This window comes from Parasteatoda tepidariorum, chromosome 9 (genome assembly GCF_043381705.1).
Source record: "Parasteatoda tepidariorum isolate YZ-2023 chromosome 9, CAS_Ptep_4.0, whole genome shotgun sequence".
Classification (NCBI taxonomy): domain Eukaryota; kingdom Metazoa; phylum Arthropoda; class Arachnida; order Araneae; family Theridiidae; genus Parasteatoda; species Parasteatoda tepidariorum.
Genome location: NC_092212.1, coordinates 86,034,023 through 86,060,165, shown reverse-complemented (window position 1 = coordinate 86,060,165; position 26,143 = coordinate 86,034,023). Strand labels below are relative to the sequence as shown.

At 30.0% G+C, this 26,143-nt stretch overlaps 1 protein-coding gene across 6 annotated transcripts in view; it reads right to left on the bottom strand.

Annotated features, from left to right (window-relative positions):
* The window catches only part of LOC107447257 (lethal(2) giant larvae protein homolog 1), a 103,171-nt gene that overhangs the window by 42,218 nt on the left and 34,810 nt on the right, over nt 1-26,143 (bottom strand). For all 6 annotated transcript variants that reach the window (XM_071185547.1, XM_071185549.1, XM_071185551.1 and 3 more), the window contains 4 exons: nt 24,067-24,219; nt 23,077-23,252; nt 15,454-15,542; nt 4,294-4,438 (listed from right to left, as the gene is read on the bottom strand). In XM_071185547.1, coding sequence (XP_071041648.1) covers nt 4,294-4,438; nt 15,454-15,542; nt 23,077-23,252; nt 24,067-24,219 — 563 coding nt within the window. The remainder of the gene's footprint in view (nt 1-4,293; nt 4,439-15,453; nt 15,543-23,076; nt 23,253-24,066; nt 24,220-26,143) is intronic.

Here is a 26,143-nt window from a genome sequence, read left to right as displayed (position 1 = left end):
TCTGCACAAATTTCCCGACAAAAAAAAAAACTAGTTACATGTATTTAAAAACTTATAAAAGCTATTGTAGATGCGAAAGGAAACTCTTCTAAATGTTAATTTAATGAAAAATTAGATTTAATAATACAGATCTTTTTTTCGAAAGTGTACGATGACTTTCGTGGGATAAGTTCGTCACTTTTTGATGATTGATTTCTTAATAAACTTTTCCTTTGTTTTTAAAATATTTCATACAGTTTTGTTAAGATTAGAATACATTTTTTATAATTAATATCCATTCTCAAATATTCGTTTTAATTAATCGATAGTCTTATTTCATTGAAAGTCATAAGTGTACCAACACTTTTGTGAGTCACTGTAATTACATTTCAATATAAAGCTGTACTGTATACTGCATTATACTGTATGTTTTCTTACCAGTACTTTTTATAAAATTCATTGATCATATTTTCCTCAAACCAATATCTGAAGTCAAATTTTTAAATTATGTTTTGAATTAGCATTACTATTTTAAGAGATTCAGCATACAATATAAATGTCACAAATGTAAAATTGTCCAATTTTTTGTTCTATACTATACAGACAAAAAAAAATAGATAAATTTTATAACAAATTTTAATTTTATACTTTCCTTAATTCATACTTTTTTGATTTTGTTTTCTTATTTGAAATTAAAACATTTTAAGAATTCCAATCTAAACACACAGTTTTTTAGTTTAGCATAGTTAATTGTTTATGTTTTAACAACTAGAATCTTGAACAGCAAATAACTAAAACACTAAGTTTAATCTTCCTTCTTCCGACTTAACACATATGAATTTTAAAAAAATTTATATTTTATGTTTATATATCATTTAATATGTTTCCTATATATTCCTTCATCTTTGTCAGCTTTTTAGAGAAAAAGGAGGGATAGTTTTGGAAATATCATCTCTGGAAGGCAAGCAACATTTGCAAACTTTCGATATAGTGATAACTATACAATTCAAATTTTGAAATTAAAAATCAAATATTTACCAACAAAACAGTAAAATTAAATATTAATATATAGTTAGTTCTAAAAAAAAACTTTTTTTTAATTAAAATATGTTATAAAAGGTATAAATGAAATAGAAAAAATTAGCATTAATGCAACAATTGTAACAATTTGTCGACAAACATAGCTGTTCAGGGATTGTAAAGAAATGTGCGATTGGTTAGTTTGCTGAGAAAAATAATTTGCAGATTTCGTTGAATGGGAACACAAATACTTTCAGAAAATATAAAATCTATATTAAATTATAACCAACTAATTTTTGGAGAATTTCATTAAATTAAAAATACAAAAACAGTTTAACTCATTGTCAAAATAGAAAAAAATTACCACCAAAGCATCGGAACAAACTTGAGCCATAAATGGATTCAGCCCACGGACAGAATTTTAAAACAGAAGCAAATATCCTAACCCTTTCTTCCAAGTCTAGCCCAATCTTTGCCTTTCTTAAATTACAGTCCCATAGAGATCAAAGGTATCTACATTTGTTTCGCAACCATGAGAGAATTTTATGTGGCATTCTAGTTTAATAGGGTCATAATGGAGCAAATTTTAATGCAAGTAAAGTATAGCTAATTTGATGACATTTTAACTGCTGTGAGATACATTTGTCTAAAAATTGTGGGTATAATGGATGAAATAATATAAATTAAGAAAATTAGTAAATAATTTAAATTAGTGAAATTAAAAAAATATCTAAAAAAAAATTTCCAGCTTTTCTTTAAAATGCCCTGATTTTTTCCGGTTATTATCCAAATTTCCCTGATTTTTCCAGGTTTTTTTCAGTAATAAAAAACTTCCTGATAATTTCAGGTTTTCCAGGTGGGTGGCCACCCTGTTTATTCCTATAGATCCTGCTGTTATGCCTTAATGGAAGTTTGTGGCTGGCATGCATAAACTCCTATGGCTAGCATGTATAAGCTCCAAACAAATCCTTCATGCCAGTTTTTCTACTTCGCACACTTCTCTGTAGTTTTTGTTGAATACTTTTAGCTATCAAAATAAAGGCCTTTTCTGACATTTTTCTTCCAGAGTTTTCTTGTTTCTCTTTCAGTTTACAAGGATTAATAACTTATGTTGCATCAATATTTGCTATCACACCCCCATTCAGTAAGAACAGCAGATGGAATCAAAGAAACAGATTGCAAAGAGCCACTTTTGCAACAAAAGTAAGAGGTACAGAACAAATTTAGATGTATTTTTGTTTGGCTGTTCTCTCTGCTATGGAGGCATTCGAAATACGACAGTTTTTTTGTTATTTTTTCTGCATTCTTTGATCAGGTTTCGAATGAACCAACAAAACAAAAAAGAAATTTACCAAACTATTTGGGCAGTCAAACCTTGCTATAGTGAACATGGTTTACAGTGAACACCCGCATATAGTGAACGAAATGCTCATTCCTGTGCCTTGCTATACCTATATAACTTTTTCCGCCTACGACTGATTTTTTTTCCCCTTCATTTTTTGGTAATTCTGAAATTTCTACATAAAATACATATACCAAATTTTAAAACTATTTATAGAGTAGAATGAAGCCATAAGCATTTTTTTCTTGTTCTCTTCTTCTATCCCTAAATAAAGGTCATCCGTAAATTTCTTTTACGCAAGACAAAGAGTCATAAAAAATAAGTTTTTGTTATTACATATTGTTTAATCATTTTTGTATTTCCTGTTATGGGTCATTTATTTAAATGACGAGTCATAAAAGGGAGCAGTTCGGAGAAATGAGTTAAAACTTCTTGCAGTACGGATATAGTGAACACCCTGTTATAGTGAAATAAAATTTCAGTCCTTTGAAGGTTCACTGTATTCATAAAAAATCAGCCTCATTTGCATTTTATCACAATACGAAATATGACATACCAGTATATGAAATTATATACATTAATCCCCCTTTATAAATTGACCATAAATATTAAGCACAAGTGGTCAACTTACAGATTTCACTGTATCATAAAAGATTGAATTATGAACATTACAAAAATGGAAATGACACAAACATTTAAAACAAATAGACTAAAATTGTAACAGATTGATAAAATCTTAGTCTACAAATTTTATTTGAGGTTCATGAGCAGTGCACAGAATAAATAAAGGTCAAATATGAAGGTAGAATAAATGAGGCAGTTGCACAGAAGTAGAGTTAGGGAAAGTGTAAAAAATAAATTAAAAATACATTTATTTTTTTTTAAATGGGAAGAAATATTAGCCAAAATTTTTATGATTGAAATATTCTTTTGTACAGTGATGAATAATTTCAAACTAAGACAGGAGAATGATAGATTCATATACTTTTTCTAGTGAATTGAGCATCCAAAGGTCTGCCCAAATATTTCAAGGGTCCTGTTTTTGCAAAATTTAAAAAAAAAACTACTCATAATTTGTGAATCTAAAATTTGCGTTAAGTCACGATCTTTCAACCAGGGTCCTACTATGATAAATGTGTAGAAATAGGAGGCTGTCGTTGAAAAAAAATACTTTTAAGGAGTTTTTAAATTGTAAATAGATACAAGATTATACCTAACACTGAAAAATTAATTCTAAATAATTACATTTTTAAAAATAAATATCAAATACAAATCTTTGGTAATTAGTCTAAACTGTTTAAATGCCAACTAGTCGTTCAGGACAAATAACAGAAACAAATTCGCTTACATTTTTAATCATTTCAATTGATATATTATTTCAAAAAACAACTCTGTTTCTTAAATTTAGAACATTTTATTTAAAAAAACTGCTTAAATTTCAAATAAATATTAGGTAATTTTGTAAATAAATTATTTACTAAATGAAAACAAAAAATTATTTAATATGAATGTACACATATGATGCTCAGAGAGTACTGTATACTAACTATAAATAAAATATAGATTTATGACACCTCTTGTTGCAATGAAACTATCAAATGGATTCATAAAATGCACTTTTGTTCCTCTCTTTCATGTCATTGAAGTGATTGAGTCCAAAATTGTTAAGAGGCATTTATTACAACTTTAAAATTATTTTATCATTGGTAAGATGGAATGTTAGTTTACTTAATAAATATTGAACTATTATGAAAAGGTCATATTAAATAAAAAATCTGAAATTATATTTATTTTGAGAGAGTAGAACAAATAGTATGTTGAGTCTCTTAAAACTAGCGTGGCATATGTTTACTTTTCTAAAAAAAAAAAAAATTAAAAAAATAGTCTACTTTATTTGAATGTGAAATTAACATAAATAATTAAATGCTGCAACTAAAAAGAAAAGGAATTACATTTTTGCAGCCTCCTCTCTGGTGGGTGTCTTGTCTCTCTTCCCCCTCTGAGATCGACCTTTCCTCAGTCTTCTAAAGGACTGTCTCAAGGACTTCTTGAAAGATTTCTTTCTGGACATGGCCGCATCACTCGTTGCGATCAGATCTAAACAATGAGAAATGTCTCTTACTATGGAAGCTACGATGAGCCTCAGGTTTCCTTCGTTTTTCTTCTTCATAAAGTATAAGGATGGATACAACAAAAGTACCAAAATTGTAAAGCATTTTATTTAAAATGATATTTTTTAAATAAATCATATTAAAAAATAATTAAAGTACATTTATTTTAACTTAGCATTTTTTTTTCTTAACGTCTTGGTACAAGTTGGATGTGGAGAAAATAATATGTTTAGCAAGTAAAATATATTGTTTTGATTGAATAAAAAAAGTTTAGTGTAGGGGTGCACAACCTGCGGCCCGCGGGTCAAATGCCGCCTTTCGACTGTTGAAGTGCAGCCTGCGAGAGCTTCTAAACACAATTAAAAAAAATTTAAAAAGTGGCAATTTTTAATCGCACTTTTAAGTCATCACGTTTTGACGCAATCAATTTTAACAGATTCTTTAGTAAATGTACGTTTAAGCCGATTTTATCGTAAATAATGATTTTTTTTAAAACAGTTATTTCCGCTTTTCTACGTGATTTCGAAAACCCGGAATTTTTATTACAACGCGAGTTTCAAATCGCAAATTTAAATAATCACTTTTTGTGCACTTTATTTGTGACAATTTCATCTTAAATCTAAGTGATTTTTTATCTTCTTTTTGCAATTCTTTATTTTTTTTTCAACCATTTTTTTCGGCAGTTACTGCTCTGCCTTCCCACGTATTATAAAAAATTCCAATTGTTCTATTACGACATGCAAATTTTAAATCATGCATTTGACACGCTTTATTCGTGATGAGTTCAGCATAAATATATTTTTTTCCAATTATTTCTATACTTTTCCACGAGATTTTGACGATCCTGCTATTTAACTAGATGTTATTACGACACGTGATTGTTAATCGCGCGATTAAATAATCCCTTTTGATAGGGTATTTCAGTACAGTTTTATCGTAAATCCTAGCTATTTTTCCTTAGTTTTTATTTCCTCAACGTTTTTATTTCCGCAACGAATATGATTTGGTCGAATGTGGTAATGAATTGTGATTTGATCAAAAACCAAATATTTGACAAAAAAAAGAAGAAAAAAAATCGACTGAACGCCGTACACTTGGGACCCAATAGCAAAATCTTTTAGCAGCATAGCAACACTGAAACTAAAATTTCAATGCTCAGAATAATATTTCCTGGAAAAACGCATTCATAAATTAACTCTAAAAAATAAGGCCAATCAAGAACGTTTTTGAAAATGTTGAAAAGCGAAACAGAGAACATAAAAATCAATCTTAATTTTTTGAAAAAAATTTTAAAGCTGAACATCTCAGATTTTCAATTACCAGAAAAAGCAAAGAAAAAAGAATTAAGTCAACAGTAAAATATAAAAAATAATTGTAATTTAACTTTGGCTAGCATTTCAAAACGTCAGGGAAAAGTGTTTACATTGAAGAAATGCTATTAAAAATTACTGCGTTATAAGGAAAATGTCTAAAAAAAGATTTTTTTTATTTAAAGAAAATAAAAAGATAGAAAACGTTCTTAATTTTTTAAATGGAAATCTTATGCCGAAAATCTCAATTTAAATTTTTCTCATATCCATAATTTTAGAAGAAAAAAACTTGCTATAAAATAAATTTTGTTAGTAACTTCATTTTTAAAAAAGAATGCTGAATCATAATAAAAATACCTAAAAAAAGAAAAACAGAAAAAACAAATTTTTCTTAGTTCCTGAAACAAAACTTTAATACTGAAAATCACACTTTTCTATGTTACTGGTTATTTATATTACAGTACAGGGAAAGAGTGATAATAAATTAATAGTATGAGACGTTCTGTTNATTTTTTTATAACCGTTGTTGAACAGCCGACCCAATTTTATGGGTTTACGACTACTAATGTTCAACTCCGTAGCCTTGTAATTTTAAACCCAATCCAGAAGACAAGGGAACTCCTAGATCGAGTATTGGGAGAAATTTGCCTTCGTGGAGGACTTTTTGATGAAGCTAACCCGCATTTGCGTTACATGGAGAGGAAGACCACGAGAACCTCCCACGGTCAGCCTGACGGCAAGGTGACTCTAATCCATGATCCGTCTACCACTGGAGATATTTCACGTCAGCACTGTGGTCAGTGCAAGCAGGATGCGGAACAACCTTATTTACTATAAACTTTGAATTATCCAGCATAATATTATTACCTTGCGCACATACAGATTCGGGCCAATTCAAGGTAACTAACAAATCAAACGCTTTTCTGTACTTCAGTAAGAACGTGCAATTCGTTGATTCTCTTCATCCTCTATTTACGCCTTCTACTTTTGTATTTTGAAATCTGGCAAACTTGTTAAGAAAGCATTTTAAATCATTTTTAAGAAATGCCGGTAAGTGTAAGTACATTTGAATTCGCTACCCGCTTTATATATTACATTTTGAGTTTTATTCTGTATTTCCTTGAATTTTTATTTTCTATTTTTGCTTGATTGTTTTATTTTGCATTTTTTATTTTTATTTTACAATTTTTGAATATTATAAACAAAGTATCTTTTAATATACATGAAAACCTAATTCATGTAAGAATACATTATCTCAAGCCGCAACAAATGGTTGCATTAATTCGATTAAAAATAAAAAAATAAAAAAAAAAAAAAAAAAATTTGGCAAGTATTAATATATTTTCATTAGGGATGTAATGAATAGTGATTTGGCATATTTGTATATGTAGCTAAATGATTTTTTAGCTTGATTAGTTAATTTTTTGTTTGCTTTTATAACTAGAAACCTGCACAGTGCAGAACAAAAAAAAAACAGTTTCATTCTCCTTTTTCCTAATAAACACATATGAATAAAAAAAATTTATATCCTCTGTTTATACAACATTTAACATGTTTCCTATACATTCCCTAATTTTTGCCAGCTTCTTAAGGTAAAAGGAGAAACAGTTTAGGAAATATCATCTCTGGAAAAAGAGTAACATTAACGAACTTTGACATTGTTATTACTACACAATGTCAAATTTTGAATTGGACATTGTGAATCAAATTTTAAATCAAAAGTTAATTTTGAATTAAAAATCAAATATTTACCAACAAAATGTTAATATAACCATGTTAACATATGGTTAATCCTTAAAAGAACCTTTTTTTTAAAAAGTAAAATATGTTATAAAAGGTTAAAATGAAATCAAGCAAATTAGCATTAAAAATTGTATGATTTGCTGACAAACATTGCTGTTAGTGATTGTAAGAAAATATGTGATTTGATTGGCTTTGCTGAGAAAAAAAAAAATCACAGATTTGGATGGGTGTACAAAAGCTTTTAGAAAAAGAGTATAACATAAAATCTATTAAATTATGACCAACCAATTTGGGGTGAATTTTATGAAATTAAAAATACTAAAACATTCTTAAACATACAGTCAGAAGAAAGAAAGAAACTTAAAGCATCGGAACAAGCGATAAATGGATTCAACCCACGGTTTAGAAGTGAAACAAATGCTACTTTTATAAACAAAAGGAAATATCTTAACTCCTTCTTCAACCTCCACTTTCTTTGCCTTTCCAAAACTGTCTCCAAAAAGGTTTCTCCATTCATTTAGCAATTATGGGTTTTAGGTGGCATTCTAGTTTAACAGGGATTAATGGAGTAAATTTTGATGCATGCAAAATATTGCTAAGTTGATATTTCAACTGTTTGGCAATAAATTTCAGTTTAAAAATGTCGGTATAACGGATCATAAAATAATTTAAATTAAGAAAATCTATAAAAAAATTCCAGCTTCTCTTTAAAATTCCCTGATTTTTCCAGGTTTTTATCTAAATTTCCCTGACTTTTCCAGGTCTTCAAGGTTTTCCAGGTGGGTGGCCGCCCTGGTCAGTTATTCATTCGAAGGAAAGCGATATTTCTATACAATAACCCCCACTGGCAGAATTTTTTCGGGCTTTCTGCGACAAGTATCAATATTTTTTTAAGATTCTTAACAATTACTTATTTAAAATAACATTGTGCTTACAGAAGAAAGTATAGAATAAAGAGTATAAAAATTGTAATTGTAAAAGTAATATTATTTTAATTCAATTATATAGGCGCTTTCTAGAATTTTGTATTAGGAAAAATGAAAATTCATAAATAAATTAAACGACAATAAATTAAGATTTTGTACATAAAATAAAAATTGTAAAATCTGTGCTACTAAACTACAGCCCATAGAGAGCCAAGGTGCCCACCTCAGTTTTCTTGACCTTTGGGCTCTGAGGTGCAAGGGCAGATGTTCCGGTTGGGTCCCCGGTTGGTGTTTGTACAGTAACTCCAAAATAAAGATCGACGGCGAAATCGCTCGAATAAGAATCTTTAAAAAATAAAATAATAAAAAAAAAGATACTCAAATAACAGAAAAAAATGAAAGAGCATCATTTCTAGAGTGAACTATCGTTTAAACTTTCGCGATTTCTGAATTCTTTTAATTTATATTATATTGATTTAAAATTCTAGCTGAAACCAGCCATTACTGACTTTTTTTCCAATCCAAAATGAGAATAGAAAAACCACGATTACTTCTTTTTTCCTCTCTGATACAAAAGAAATAAATCTTTAAAAAAAATTCTGCAGAAAAAAAAATAAAAAAACATTTTTCGAAAAATTATGCAGAAAGGAAAACTAAAGTTTTCCCTTTCCCAAATTAAAAAAAAATCTTTTTGCAAAAACTAACGTTCTGTGACAATGTCACCGTGTCGGCTCAATCATGTCTGGGCAATAACCGTATTAGCAATATTTACTTTTAAAAAAGTGGATTAATTGAAAATAGGTAGTCTATTTTTTGAATAACCTAAAAAATTTAGAAGTTGAATTTCTGGGTGCTATTTTAAGGGCCGTTAAAAATTAACATGAATCCAACTAATGTGTACTTTTCCTAATTTCAGGAAATAGTTTTTCAAGTTTAAGCAAAATATTAATAAACTAACAATATTTTGTCAATCACATATAAACAATTTAAAGAGATACATAAAAGGCAAAAGGAACTATAAAACTTAGTTTTATAAAAATTCTATTGATTTAAAATTTCTGTTCCATTTCACTACCACTAGAAAAAATATTTCTCACAAACCTGAAATGTTGGAAAATATGTAAGAAGGGATTATTTTTCGATGATTATTGTATTTCTAAATGAGGATAACGCGAAGTTCCTAAACAATAGATAGGTTTCTAAAACTATTTCTAATAATATTTGATAATGATAAAAAATTCTATTTAATGCCATCTTTAATATAATATTTCATTCACTCCTTAAAGTTGGTGCTTTCTCAGCAATATCAATGGTGACACAAAGTGAAAAACACTGAAACTTTCAAGTGTGAAAAATCAATTTATATATCTTTCATATTTAGCATAATTTTCTAAACTAACATATATGTGAAAAATATATCACATCTTTAGAGTAACTAATTCACAAACTACTCACGATAGGTGAGTAGATATTTTATTTAGGTCGTACTAGAGCTGCACAACGGGCTATTGGCGACTGTCTGGGAAACATCCCTGATCCGAAGACATGCGATCCTTTGCAGAGGGGAAGGCTTCGTTAGCCAGACGACCTGCGTGCAAAGTTGAGCACTTTACAGTAGAACAGTTTAACAAGGACCGCACAACCTTGGTTCTTACACAGGCTGATCAAAGTGTTCACTCACTGATCGCAGTTAGTGATGCTAGACTACAGTGTTCAACTGGAGTCTTACGATCAGTCTACTGCGGGACCCTCAGGGGTAATTGTGAGCCCAACTCAAAAATCCTGAAAATTTTTTGGAGTGAAATCATTAATGATGCATTTCAAAAAATTCATGCATTTATAAATTTAAAGCATTGATATTTTCAAAACAGAAAATTCTAAATAAATTGTATGCAGCATAATTTAAATAAATAATTACGTATAAGTTTACTTTTATCTCTAATCACATTATTATTCTACCAGAAAAAATATTTGCAAATGAAGAAGATATGAAATATAAATTCTAGTTCTAATATTTTTAAATAAAATATACAAGAATTATTATTTATAAATGTGATCAATGATTTCTTGAAACTTCTGGACCTTGGATTTCCAGAAATTTCCGGATCGCGGTTAGCGAAAAATCCGGAAATCCAGATTTTTTCAGCAGCACAATCACCTCTAGGCCCTACACCGAGAGGAATCCCTTCCCCAACTCTTCATCTACTCAGATTCAACGAAAACTCAATCGTCGTAATTTCAAATAGCGAGACAAGCGGTTTTCTAGAAGCGAATAAAAGGAGGGTTCCCACTCTTTCAACAAAGCAAAAATTAAGCACTTTTAAGGACTTTTTTTGAAAAATTAAGGACTTTAAAAATACAGTCGGACTTCTATTTAACGAACTTCCATTTTACGAATTTCTCTATTTTGCGAATTTTTTCGTGGAACCAAGAACGTTTTGGAAATTTCTTTGTTAAATAACTCCTAAATAGCGAAGTGAATTTTATATTCAACGAATTTTTTTTTAGATCTACTTTCCCCATTCCCCAAAATATTTGAGAAAATTATTAACTTGTTAACGCATTTCATGGGGGAAATGACCTTGAACTGATTTTCGCATCCCCTTAACTTTTAGAGAAAGCAGTAAAATTCCTTTCCCTTTTTGTTTGCATTCTATACAGGAAATGCAACGTCACTAGAAAAGGGGGGAAAGGGTCAAATTCCTTGAATAGGAAAGCAGAGAAGATAAAATGAATGGGTCATCAAAGTGTGTGGTCCCTGGTCCCTTATTGACATGTCCTATTATCCCCACCCCCACTGTTCACTTCCTTTCTAGAAAAACTTTCAATGTTCACTCAGTAGAGCCCCGTTCTCGAAATCGCCTCGTTTTTAGATTGCTGATCAGAGTGCTGCTTGTTGCTTTTCTTGCGGCTGCAAAATGTCGAAGCGAAAGTGCCTGACTATTAAAGAAAAAAATTTTATTCTTTAAGAAGTGGATAGGTGTAAAAAAAAAGATATTGCATCAAAATTTGGTATTCCTTCAAGCAGCTTATCAACGATAATAAGAAACCGTGATAAGATTGAAAACAATGATTTACCAAGTCCTTGTTCAAAACGTTTGAAAACATGTGTCTATGAAGATGTGAATGAGGCAGTTTTGAAGTGGATACACAAATGCGAGATAAAAACATGCCGATCTCTGGACCTTTAATAACCGAGAAAGCAATGCAATTTGCAAAGGCATTGGGACACGATGAATTTCGAGGAAGTAGTGGATGGCTTGAGTTTAAAAGAAAACAAGGAATTGTAGGAAAAGTTATGTCTGGTGAAAGTAATGACGTCAGTGATAAGGACTGTGAAAGTTGGATTGCAGAGACTCTTAATAAAATTTTAAAAAATAATAAGCCAGAAAACATTTTTAATGCTGATGAGACAGCTTTATTTTTTCAATGTTTGCCTCAAAAGACCCTAACATTTAAAAATGAAAAATGCTTTGGAGGAAAACACAGCAAAGCAAGAATAACTATCATGCGAGGGGCAAATATGACTGGCAATCAAAAATTAAAGCCCTTAATTATCGGAAAGAGCAAAACTCCAAGATGTATTAAGAGCACAAAATCTTTGGAGGTTGATTATGAATTCAACAAAAAATCACGGATGACGGCCGACATTTGTGAAAAATGGATTCAAAAGTTGGACAAACTTATGATTGTAGAGCATCGCAAAATTGCTCTAATTTTCGACAATTGCCCTGCCCACCCGAAGGATATCAACAAAAAACTGAAAAACATTTCAGTTTTTTACTTGCCTCCAAACACTACATCGAAGCTACAACCAATGGATCAAGGGGGGATTCAAAACTTTAAACTGCACTACCGCAAAAGAATGGTATGAAAAGTTATCGCTGCGCTTGAATATAAGCAATCAATGCCAAAGATCAATTTGCGAGAAAGCATAACAAAAATTTCCAAAGCATGGAACTATGATGTTACAGATCGTACCATTCGTAACAGTTTTGCTAAAGCTGGATTCTTTGTCAATGCTGAGAATTTGGAAAGTGAGGACGAGGATGATATTCCTTTAGAGGAACTTAAAAAAATGTGGGTACAGCTAAGAGAAAACCACGAAATTAATGATGTACGGATAAATGATTTTCTTTCTATTGCTTCTGAAGCTGAAACCACCGAAACATTAACTGAATCAGATATTTTGGACTTTGTGAAAAATAAAAACAATACAGCTATAAATTGTGAGGAAGACGAAGACGGAAATAATGAAGAAATTAGCAAACCTTCATATGATGAAATGTTAAAATCATTTGAAACAATTCGACGTGGATTGCAGTTTGAGGAGAATACGCCTGAAGGAATTTTTGGTGCATTACAAAAATGCGAGACATATTATGAGAAAAAAACACTTTTACAAACAAAAAACTCAGACAAAATTAACAGACTTTATCAATAGTAATTAAAATTAAGAATGCATGTGAAAATTTATGTTTAAAATTACATTTATAATAAATGCAGCAATAATTTTAATATATAAAAATTTAGCATTTTTATTCAGGGAAAAATATATGTAGCATGATAGTATAACACACTGGATAATGTTTTGTTCTATTCTTACTTTCATTGCAGATTTCTATTATGGGTAAGATTTATAAAATAATTAATTGATAATAATTTACAAGATAAAGATGTATCAATTGCAATTTTAATTATTTCTAGTATCCGTGAATTTAAAACCTATTCTACGTTGTGTAAGTATTTCGAAAGATGATTTTCTATTTAACGAATTTTCCATATAACGAACTTTTTTTTCGGGATTTAGCGACTTCGTTAAATAGAGGTCCGACTGTAGTATAATTTTTTAATCACAGAATATACATACGCCTCCATTGACAGTGCAAATTATTTACCTTATCAATAAATAAAAAAAGAAAAAACAATTTACTATGTAAGCACTGATATAATTTTTAGATTGTTAAAAGTTAATGTCATTCAGATTGTAGAAGTTTATGTATGAAACTAATCTGTATTCCATTTTTAATGATTTCATTAAAATTGAATAGTAAAATTGTGCAGAAATTAAGATTTGCAAATTTTTTTATGCATATTAAAAAAAAAAGTAAATAAAGAAATTTGTCTAAAACATTGAAGAAATTATTTCAACAAGTTTCTATATTTCCCTACTAGACCAGCAAATGTGTTATTACTTTGATGAACTAAAAGAAAATCTTTTCCAGTCAAACCAGTTATTAGGAATTAACTTAGTTTGATGTAACTAGTGTACACTTTGGCAAAAAACATGAAATAATTTTACTGCAACCAAAAATTTGAACTAAAATTAAACAGTACATTAAGTTGCAACGTTAACTGAATAAAATGACAGAATCGTGGCGACACTGCTACATAAATTTTCTTTTCTGCAGAAAGTTTCGAAAGATTTAATCTTTTCTTCAGAATTATATTCAAAAGATGCTATTGTTGGGCAGGGAAGTGGAAAAACTTTTCTATTCTCATTAGAGAATTATGAAGTAAAAATTTTGTTTTTCTGCAGAAAATTTTGTTTCAATTTTTTTAGCAGTTATTGCTATTGATTTCCACACAGTTTTTAAAATCTGAATCTTGAAATGAAAACACGTAACCCACTTATTATGGAGTTCAATTTGCATAATTTCTCACTATTTTCTGTTTTTACGGTCGATGAAGACTTACAAAAAAAGAAGGGGGAATCATTACATATTCAGTTCAAGATTTTTCTTCTTTTTATGTTCACGTTTTTGTTACTTTAAATTAGTAACATGCATATTTGTTATAATTAAAAGTATATAGGGGTTTGTCACAGAAAACCCTAAAACATTCTGACACAGGGATGACTATTAAAATCTAAGGATCTTTTGGTTGAGTAGATTTAAATTTTTATGCAACAATCTGCTTATCCTTAAGAAATAAAAATAATAACCTAACAATCTAAAACTTTAAAAAAAATTTACATTGCAATAAAACAAATTATAAATAGTTACCAAATATTTAACTTTCTTGTTAGAAACAAATCATGCTTTCTTATTTAGTACTCAGGAAGAAAAAAAAATTAGTATTTTTGAAAAATAAAACTTGGTTTTCATCAAAAACCCAATAAACCCCAGGTTTTGGATGAAAAATCTAGGTGGGCAGGGATTTTTCAAACCCTGTTTCTTACAAATCTGGTAAATTTTTAGTACAATCATGAATTTCAAAAATAATTTTATGCTTTCTGTAAATTTACAGTCACTTATACACATTGAAATATTACAAATTTATTTAATTCAAGATTTTTGGAAATAGTTTTAGTTATGGATTCTAGTTCAAAATTTTTTCTGATACTACTTTTCTTAGTCTTTTACTTAATTCCTATAAGCAGATTCATTATTACTAGCACTGAATTTCGTGAATTCAGTCGATTTTGAAAGGTAGTGTGGGTCTTCTATCTGGTACATTACCCCAAATAAAACACTATCTCTTCCATGTGCAGTATTACCCTGGTCTACACACTATTCTTTTTCTTTTAGAATGCTTTGTGGGGAGAGTAGTTACAGACCATGTCAACCTTCATCTATGAAAAGGTACCCCGACATAGAGTCGAGTTAACATGTCTTATATACTAGTGAAATGCAGTTGTAATTTTGTAGTGGTAGATACGCTACAGCTTCATTCTCCTCATAGAGTATCAGTCTAGGCAGAATATTATTAAAAAAAGGACATGCTTTTTTTTTCCCTCTCACACACATCCCCCTATAAAGCTCTACCCTTAATGCAGAGTTGAATTTTAGATGATATATGAACGACTTTTTATTTTAAAATATTCAACTGAAAAATCATTCCTATCAACTATAATGATACTGAAAAATTAAGGACTTTTAAAAACCTTGCACCAAAATTAAGTACTTTTAAGGGCTCATATTAAAAATTAAGCAGTTTTTAAGGACTTTTAAGGAACCCTGTAAAGACACTAGATGCATTTCAGAGAAAACAAAATAAAAAATTTTAAAAAAGAAGCTCACCATTAGGATTTAAAGTACATTTAGACATCACTGACTTCTTCTGAATATAATCAAACAAAGCAAATCCATGAGCAGTACCAGCAGCCACACTGCAACAAAAATTATTCACTTCATAAATAATTGAGAGCAAAATTACAATATATTATTACGCTGCCAGCTCATTGGTGTCTGTGAACCAGGATGAAATCCCACAGGGAAAAAAAAACTTTTTAAAAATAAATTTAACCCGTCAAAGTATAGTGTTCAATAAATTCATTACTTTCCTCATAATGATAAATTCATAAATGTCTGGGAATCTGGGGGATGTCTGGGGATATGAGCTGTCATTTTTATTCTCACGAAATATAAAACATGCAATTTACCATAGATTCAATAAGTCTCTTATTTATATATATATTTATATACACACATACATATATATATACTAGAGGGCTCCGCCCCCTGCTCGCCAACCCCCGAAAACTACTACGCAAATACATTTTTGCTCGCTTCACGAACAAAATTAAAATCGTTTTCCTGGAGATTAGCTGGCAATTTTTCTGCACCAACATCACATAGAGAGAATATAATAGGATTGTAATATGTCAGAGGTCCTTGTTATCAGCATTATAAACTTATATAAAGCAATTTTAATACAAACAATAATATAAACTTATATAAAGCGAGGAAGAAATATTATTTAACAAATTACTATAGGGCATTAGCCGGAGATTAATCTCAGTATTCGAAGCACACATGGCAGAGTCTAACTCGGGTTAACTATATTTGAGGGTGCCCCTTGATTCTCACGCAGTTGTAATCGCGGTTGATCACCAAGCTGGGCGATGATGAAACCCAATCATGATTCTGATTGGTTTAGATTTCAGCGTTATTTTTAAATGTTCAACGGTATATGTGATTTCAGAGGTTCCTTAGTTCTAAGTTGGATACCGGCTGTTAAGGTTACCTTTTCTTCAGGTCAATAAGATCGAAGGTATGTGGATAGCCATAAAAAGGGACTTTAGAAAAAAATGTCATCGCCAGTCCGGTACCACAGACCCCATTTTTGATTTGTAGTTCGTCAAATTTACGTGGCGATGGAGGTACACAGATTCTATTCATGATAAATTTAGACAGTATCTAACTGCTATTAGATAATTCGGTGCGCCAAAATCTGAGGATATTCACGCTTAAAGAAGTGAGTTGTTTTCTTTCCTTTTCTTTCTATGCTTACTTCATTAATTTTTGTTTCCATTCGAAATGCATTTTATTGGGTTTATTAATTTTGCTCATATCGGGTCCATTGCAATTTTACAAAGTTTTGGCCGATGTTTTGATGAAATTTTCCAATGTTTTATTTAAATATCATTATATTTTGGCAGCCATTCCTGTTACCACGGTGTTCCGCGCAAACAGAAATGGTGCCAAACGTAAGTTGCCAATTTCGCCAAGGGGCACACTCAAGAATATTTTTTACCCCTAACTCAAATCATTGTTGATCTTATAGGATACCGGATGCTCCCTATATGGTGCTTCAGCCACGAAGTATGCATATTGAGCGTTCAAATTTGTATTATATTTTACTTTTGTACCCAAGTAATAATTCACCTTGAAATACAAAACGTAGAAGAAATTCGTTACAAATTAAACACATTTATAATATACCAGGGATGAGATTAGCCAAAAGGCAAAAGAGCTGAATTTCCACGGTAGTAAATTTTACTCAAGCGCAACCCTTTAATAATAAATTCCAGACAGTTTAAGGAAATAAATAATGTGTTGACATACAATTGTGTACTAATCTATTATTATATAAATGATTACAGTGATACTTAACATTTAGTGAAAATAAAAATTACCAATTGAAAAAATAAAGCTGGAAATTATATTTTTCCTCAGTTCACATAAGAGACAATTATTACTTGAAAAACTACCTGGTTTAGCAAATTAAAACTACTGAGAATATACATTAATATTTCATTTCTTTTAATAAATACTGTTATGTGATTTATAGCAAATATATCAGTAATATTACTTTTTAAATTATATTGGAAAAAAAAACTTTAACAATGGACCGAATCATTATGTTCATATTATAGTCTAATCTAACTAGAGCCCTCTGAAACATATCAATAACAGTGAAGTAGAAATATATTGTATCTCCTTAACATAAAAAAATTGCTATTTCAGTTTGAAAAATTACATGACAGTCAGCAACTGTTTAGATAATTGTTTTTCATTTGATAAGAATTTTGCATTTTATAGCATAAATAACAGCAATTATAAATAAAATTTTGATGATGAGTTAATTAACTCTTTTTCCAAAAAAAAATTCATTAATTAAATTCCTTTATACGTGATTGCTTTTGTTTGCTATATCTTTTATGTTTGCTATATTCAGTCGTTAGTCCATCTTCAAACATCTTGTGACAAATCCTATTTTTTCTTCTTTGCAAGCACAGAATGTAAGTTTTGAATATATTCCCTTCCAGTTTCTCTGATGTTGTAACACTTACATATACTAATAATCGTCGTTAGAAAAACAGTCACCTTTATAGTAACTAATTTTAAAAAATTACTTCTTACAAGCATCACGATAGTTGATCTTAAAATTGCGTGAATATGAATAACAATTATGGATTTTGAAATCACATGAATAGGAAACTAGATATACGATTTTGAAAATGAGAAAATACAAACTGGGATCTAGAATTTTTAAAACGAGTAAATACAAATCACGATTCATAATTTTTAGATAGCGTAAATACGAATCATAATGCGTAATTTTTAGATTGCATAAATAAGAATTATGATGCATAATTTTTAGAGTGCGTGAATGCGAATCCCAATGCCTTATTTTAAAATCACGTATAAATACGAAAATCGATGTTTGATATTATAAACCGCATGAGCAAATCAAGACATTGAATTTTAAACTTAAGTGAATACGAATCGCTACATAGGTTTTTAAAAAGGCGTAAATACGAATCACAATATCGGATTTTTAAATCTCGTAAATAAGAATCGTAGCGTACAAAATTCAAATCGCATGAATAAGAATCGCAACACGCAAATATGAAAATCTATGTTTGATATTAAAATCGTATGAATAAGAATCGAGATATTAGCAGATTCCAGGCTTGGGACCTCTAAAAGGTTTGTCAGAAGCAGCGTCGTTTGAGCTACAAAAATCGGATTTATCTGGAGGGCGGGTAAAAATTCGGAAAATCTTATCTGCTGCGTGTAAAAGGGGAGAAAATAGCTAAAATAAGTAAAAATGAGAAAGGATTGGTAGCTATGTAGTTTGAATTTTCTGTTTCTCTTTGAAAATTGGTGAATTTTCTGAAAAAGCGGAATACTTATTAAAAAAAAAAAGTGAAATTTTTAGGAAATCTGAATTTTTGATTTAAAAAAAAAGGCTGAAATTCAAGAGATGAAAGTGAAAAACGCGGAAATCCGCTAAAAAGCGTAAAAATCTCATCCCTGATATACTTATAATGGTATTAATCCAATATGTTGTTGCGTTATGTTGTTGTTATATGTTGTTTTTGTTATGTTAATCTGTAATCTGTTGACTAGTAAAAAATCAGATACAAGGAGAAGAGAAGTGTAAATTTCTTCCCGAAGAAGTCCCGAGCAGCTATAAATATGTTCAGCTGAAGCCCGATGTTGGTGGCATTTTGGGTAAAGAGGGTAGGATTTTTATGCCGCGAGAAAAAGGAAGACATTTTAGATATTCACTGGCAAGGCGTGAAAGGCTTGAATTGGTTTTTCGGTCGCATGGAAGAATCTACGATTATCCCGGCTTACTGGTCCTATACCAATCGTGAATGGGAGACAAATCCGCATATTTAAGTTTTTCATGGGAGAAAAAAGTTCTAGGTAGATTAATCCAATGATGTATTAGTCAGTGGTAGTTTGAAGAAGATGGATGTGGTTTCCAAATAGTATTACACTAGGAATGTCTATATAGGGTGGTCGTACGTAAGGGGGATCCTGTGGATGCTGTCTAAATACAACACTTACAACAAAACGGTTAAATCCTTAGAGAATGTGATATATGCTTGTCCCGCAGTATCAATTTTTTTACACCATGAGCTTATGTTATAATAATGATTTTTATTAAAAGGATTATTGGATAATGTAACAGATTTGAAAATTCTGTATAAACTAAAATATGAAATTAGTTATTTTTTAAAACAGGTGTGAATTTTCAACTTTCAAGTACCATATTAAATTTTTAACTTGTTTAAATTTAAACTAATCACATAATAATCATTGCAAAAGAATTTTATTTGCTTTTGTGTTTTTTTTTTTAAGTTTCACCTATTTTTTTCCATTTTGACCAGCTAGCTTAGGAGTGCCGAACACGATAGCGCGTCACCAACGATGAAATTAACAAGCAAAATAAAATTTTCGATCACTATTAGGGGGAAAAAATGACAATATTTAGTTGTTCCCCAAAATCAGCACAAATTCGAGATTTTTCGTTTAGATTTCAAAGGCGGAAAATGAAGTCTGAAATTGAGAATCTGTTATAAATGCAGCAGAAATGCACATGAGGAGGCAAAAACCCCTCCCACTGAATCCAGCTCAGTTTACGCACATGCAGATCCACATCAAACATATAAAACGATAAGAATTGTCATACGCTATGACCGAGGGTACGTAGATATAGATTTAGGGTTGAATTAATAGTGAAAATGTTGAATAGAACAATTTGAACTATGTCTTTTTGCATAATTCTAGGCAAAAATCAACAAGATAAAGGAAAAATCTCATATTGGAAAAGGGAAAATTAAGCACTTTAAAAACACCCAAAGAAAAAACAAAAATCATAAATAAGCACCTTTAAGCACTTTTTAAAAATGCTACGCACTTTGTAAAATATAACACTGTTTCATGAGTAAAAAATTGTTTAGCACCAAGCAATTTAGTTGCCACGGCACTAAATTTGTTAATACATAAATTTGTTTACTTTTTTGCAGGTTAAGTTAAGAGTTATTTTTATATTATATTATATCCATCGTTGAACAGCCGACCCCATTTCGGGTTTGCGGCTACTAATATTCAACTCCGTAGCCTTGTAATTTTGAAACAATCCAGAAGACAAAGAAACTCCTGGATCAGTACCCCCAGAGGTATTGATTTGTAACACGGGCTTTGCGACTCGACAGATTTAACATGCATCAGTCACCATACAGAGTTTTTGACCGGGATCGAACTCATGAACTCTTGGACGTGGGCCCCATTGCCTTACCAACCAGTCTATCCCAGCAGCAATAGAATAATAGCAGTACAATGATAAAAATTATTTTCAGCAAGTTAAACATAGTTTAAAATTAAAGAACTCCTAGGGTTGCCACAGTAAAAAATGAACAAAAATAGTTGCTTTTAGTAGCCTCAAGCATGAAAATTGTTGCCTAAAACTATGAAAATAGTTGCCTGAACAGGAACAAAAATTTATCAAAAATGACTAAAATTATAGCATAATTGTCAAATACTATTATTAGAACTGGGTGATGTCAGAAATTTTAAATTGTGATACATCGTCAGTTAAACATCACGATATAGTGACGTATCGCAATTTAGCATATGTTCAAAAATTACCTATGGGAAATCTTTAAATCAATCAAAAATAAATAAAAAGGAATAAACTTAGTACAAAAGAAAATATTAATTCTAAACACATTCTACTATGACATCAATATCATTGCTTAATTTCTTTCAATTAAATAAAGAAGTCAAAGTAAAAGCAAACCCAAGCTTTATTTCATTTTTTTTCATGTTTAAAAATAATTAATAGCGTAACAAATTATTTCACATACATGCATTAAAAATTAAAAGAAAAAAAAAGAAAGTGGAAAACAAACCAAAGAAATGTTCACTTTAGAAAAAAAAAATTTATTATTTGTTTAAAAAAACAACATGCTTTTGAAACATCATTAGACCCTTTTCGATTTACTTATTTAAAATAATAAAAAGTAGTATTAACTAATGGTCAAATTCTGTACTTAATAAATGTAAAAATATTTTTACTTATCTATAATTATTTTCATTTTTGAAAATAAAATTGACTAAAGATATATCTGTTTAAAAATGATACTGACTAACTATCAAACAAATTATAAAACAAACAAGTATTGAAAGAATTTTAATTAATAAAAATTTTTAAAAAAATACTTAAAGTACTAATGTTAAATTATTAAAAACGTCAAAACATTACTAAACTTTTTATTTGATTAAAAAAAAAATTTGTTTTAACTAATAGCCAAAATTTTTTTAAACTTTTTTTTCATTTTCTTAAAAATAAAAGCAAATTAAATAAAGGTAAGTTTTGTTTTAATTTTTTATAATTAAAAACGACTGAGCATTTATTGGTTGAAAAACAATCAAATTATTATACTTAACTACATTTAATACATTTAAAAAAACTAACTTTTTATAACAAAGTTAAATACAAAATACCCCTATTAAATTGTATCGCTTAAAATAAAAAACAATAATTGAAAAAAATCGATGATTTGATCTATTGAGTTCAGAACGAAAATTTAAGATAACAGCGATTGTGCAGCAATCGCAAAGTAACAGTAGGACTACTAAAAATAATTGACAAGAATCGTTAAGCCCAGACAGAAAAAATGGTATGAAATAATGCAGAACAAAATGATCGCTGCAAAAGTCTCACTGAAAATAATTTACATGAAACCAGACAATTATTTCCGACGAAATAAAATGCACAGCAATTGCAAAATGACTTAAGTCCCATTTGAAAATAATCTTCAAAAAACGCAAAATCCCAAAGACAAGAATGGACATAAAGAAACTATGCATTGCGTTATATATTACAAAGCTGATCCTTGCACGAAACCGGGAGTTCCGATTCAATTTGCTCTTCCTCACTCAACATCACGAAACTAACATCTTAATAGCAAAACGCTATCTACATCTCTGCAGCTAGACGAAATCAAAATAGACTTCGTTAGTGCGGTAACAGCATTATCCTAGTCACGGATCCTGGCATATTAAATTGTTAAACCGCAATTGTAATCTAATTCCAGCAGCTTAAATCAGATTTCTGATGCATCGCCTAAAACGGAAGTCACTACATCTGCCTATTGATATATGCGTTAAATCAATATCTCGTGATACATTGCGTTAAATCAATATCTCGTGATACATCGATTTATCGCCCGTCCTAACTATGCTCCAATTAAAAGAAAGTTTTGTAAAAATATAAAAAGGTATACATATTAGAAAATAGGTACCTAAATAAAAGTCGAATTACAATAAAATATGAATGCTAATAGAAGGAAAAAACAATTAAAAATAACAAAACTACCCCTCAGAGAGAACAACTTTAGAACTCAGAGAGAAGTACTTTATTAAATCCGATGGAAATTTAAATTTTTGGCTCTTTGGACATAAATGATTGTATAAATGTTTGCTTACTTTTATTAACATTCTGAAAAGTAACATTTATTTTTGCGAAAAAAACTTCGCCAAGAGTAAAAAAAATCTCCCAATTCCTGAAAATAGTTGCTTTTTTGCCTTTTCAGGCAAAAAAAAAGAAAATAGTAGCATTTTAGTAGCCTGTGGCAAAAAGAAAAATTTATTGGAAGAGAGTATTTTCATGATACTTACAGGCCCCATTCTGTGTGAACTGATATGGCAGTTACAGCTGCAGGAGGAGTGAGCTGCTCAATGCAGAAGGGCACAAATCCAGGTTCAAATTTAAGATTTCCTGTCTTCAAGGACAACTGGTCATGACCCTTCCACACAAAGTTGTCTCTGTCACTCACAATGTTCACAGAAAATGCCTAAAATTAACCATTTAATGTTAAATGCATGTTGTAAAGTTTAGAGCATTCAATGCACATTATCAGGGGTCTGTCTAGATTTTTTTTAGAGAGGAACCTATTTTGTGAAAATTATATTAAAAAATAAACGCAAGAAAATATTTTCAAAAATAGTCACTACAAATAAAAATTATTTAGGACTGGTAAATTTTTATATATTTTTCCTCAAATAAGAAAAAATAATTTCAGTATTGTAAAATTTTGGCCTTAAAAATGTATCCAAATTTAAAAATCCATAAAAATCATTGTCCATGGTTGAGTTAAAACTTGAATTTAATAAAAACATGCATTTGACAGCACTATCACTAAAAATTATTTTTATTAAGAGAACATTTTCGACTAGTTGATACAGAAAAAAGTTTCACAGAGAAAAATATTTCATAAAAAATATAGGTCTGTATGAATAAATTCACAATGGTAAGATATTGTTCGAATGGTTAGAATAATGTATGACTTCCTGTAAAGTTTATAGAAGGAGACCATCGTCGTTTCATCTTAAAAAAAGCTCGCTTTGATATGGCGTAAACGACCTGTTAAACTTACCACAAAGAGCTATCTGTCCAAACACTTGCTACCTTTTCGTAAAAGAAAGCTGGCGTAAAAGACAGCATTTTCATAGATTGCAACGAGAACGGGGTTCGCATGAGAACTTGATTCTCTAAAAGTATATTGTTAAAACTACCGCTTTTTCTAAACTTGAATTTGTTAAAGTACCGCTAAAAGGTAGTAAATTTACCCTGGACAGACCCTTGATAATAGAATATTATAAGAATACTTCAAGCTCTTGTTCTGTGGATTCTTCTTTCAGTTCAAAAAACACTATCTGTCCAGCTGTTCCAGCAACTACAAGCGTCTTGCTATGGACACACAGGAGGATCTTTTTCACTGCAAGCCTGGGATCATCACTATAAGGATCGAAACTTCCAACCTGCAATTATAAATCAGTTATTGACACCTGCCTACTTAGGATAACGCACATCTTACTAAAGACATTTTTTGATACATCATGCATAATCCTGTAATTCAAAATTGGAAATAATAAAAGTACTTACATTTAGCGAAGTAAAAAATATGCATATAAACAGGGTATTTGCTACATTTTAGATTTTCCGATTCATGACTTTCCACGACTAATTCCAAGAATTTTTCATGACTTAACAAAGTTACTATATTCTCTGACAAAAACACAATAAATTTAAAAAAGGAGTCTAATAACATTAATTGAAATGATAGGCATAACTAAAACTGTTATACTTTGCATCTTCATATCTATTGATTTAAAAGACAGTAAAGCAAGAGTTGAAGCAATAAAAAGCTTAAAAAATACAAAAGCAATTTTTTTATTTTTTTCTTCAGAATTATTTCTACATATACTTTTCTTTTTCATTTCTCATGTTTTCTTTCTGTTCTCATTTCGGAATAAAAAAAGTGTTGTATCATCCCTATTTTGTAGTAATGATTCACTTTCTTTGCCAGTCTATAAGACATCCCTGAAGATGATCCATAGACATGTCATCACAAATTTGATTTACACCCCCGCTTTGTAAAGAGAAAGCTCACCCGTTTTGTAGACCTGTTCGCAAAGCAGGGTTCGTGATTTTTTGTTATTTAAATCGGATTTTTTGTTTTTATTCAAATACACTGTAAGAACTTTGATGATGATAACAGTTTAACGAGGTTCAATGTTGCACACTTCTGATCAATGTGATCATTCACCTGCTCACTGACTACGGCCATAGCTGCAAACTTGTTCAATACAAAAATAGGAACACAAAGTATGATAAGTTAATCAAGGGAAATTAGGACACAATGCGAAAAACAAAATATCAAAACATAAAATATTGATATAAAAATATCAATTTATAAACCGCACATTTAATATTTAATATAATTTTTTGAGCCAACAGTTTTGATTCAATTACTTACTAATAAAGAATAGCACACCTTTATAATAACTAATTCAAGTATTAAACTTACTTCTAACATGAATCACAATATTGGATTTTAAAATGGTGTGAATATGAATCGTGATATATTTGGGCTTAAAAAAGAAGGAAAAAAATTTTCAATATTGAATTTTTAAATCGCATAAATACGAATCATGATGCATAATTTTAAATTTGCGTGAATACGAATCACAGCACGCAACTTTTAAATACCAAAATCGATTATCGATATTACAGGGTTGCCACTCAAATCTGGAAAAAAAATTCCCTGCGTTTTCCCTGTACATGTTATACGCAATATATTAAGAGGAAACAACAATTACTGTGCTCTTGTGTGAGCTATATTGGACTAACTATATTTATTAGTTTCAATTGCTGGAAAAACAGCTGAACATACTTAAATAATACTCAGACGTGCCAACCTAGCAAAATTAACATTCAGGAGTTTCCCTAACAAGAATTCAGGAGATTTCAGGAGGGGTAAAAAAAGGTGCTTATTTTTTTTAAAATAAAAACGCGATTTTTAATTAAAGCAGGTGTGATTCCACATCAAGAAAAACTTGCGAATGATACCGCACTTCCAAGGAATCAGAATTTATTCAAAAGAAAAACATTTTATTTTTATTAATCGATGTCAAATAGATAAATATATTTTTCTCTTTCATCTTCTGTTCACTGATATGCATGTGCAATGCATTTTCCCCACCCCCTCGTAAATCAAACAGCAAACGAAATCATCATGCCACTCCTTTGAGTTTAACGACCTAAAAGAGAATAAAGATCTAAAATCTTCAAGGTCGCGGAAGAAATGACGTTTCTCTGGGTAAACGGGGAAAAAAATTCTTCCCTTCCTCACATTTTCCTCTACTCAACTTCAAGGATTAGTCCAGTTTCCGCTTTTTTTTT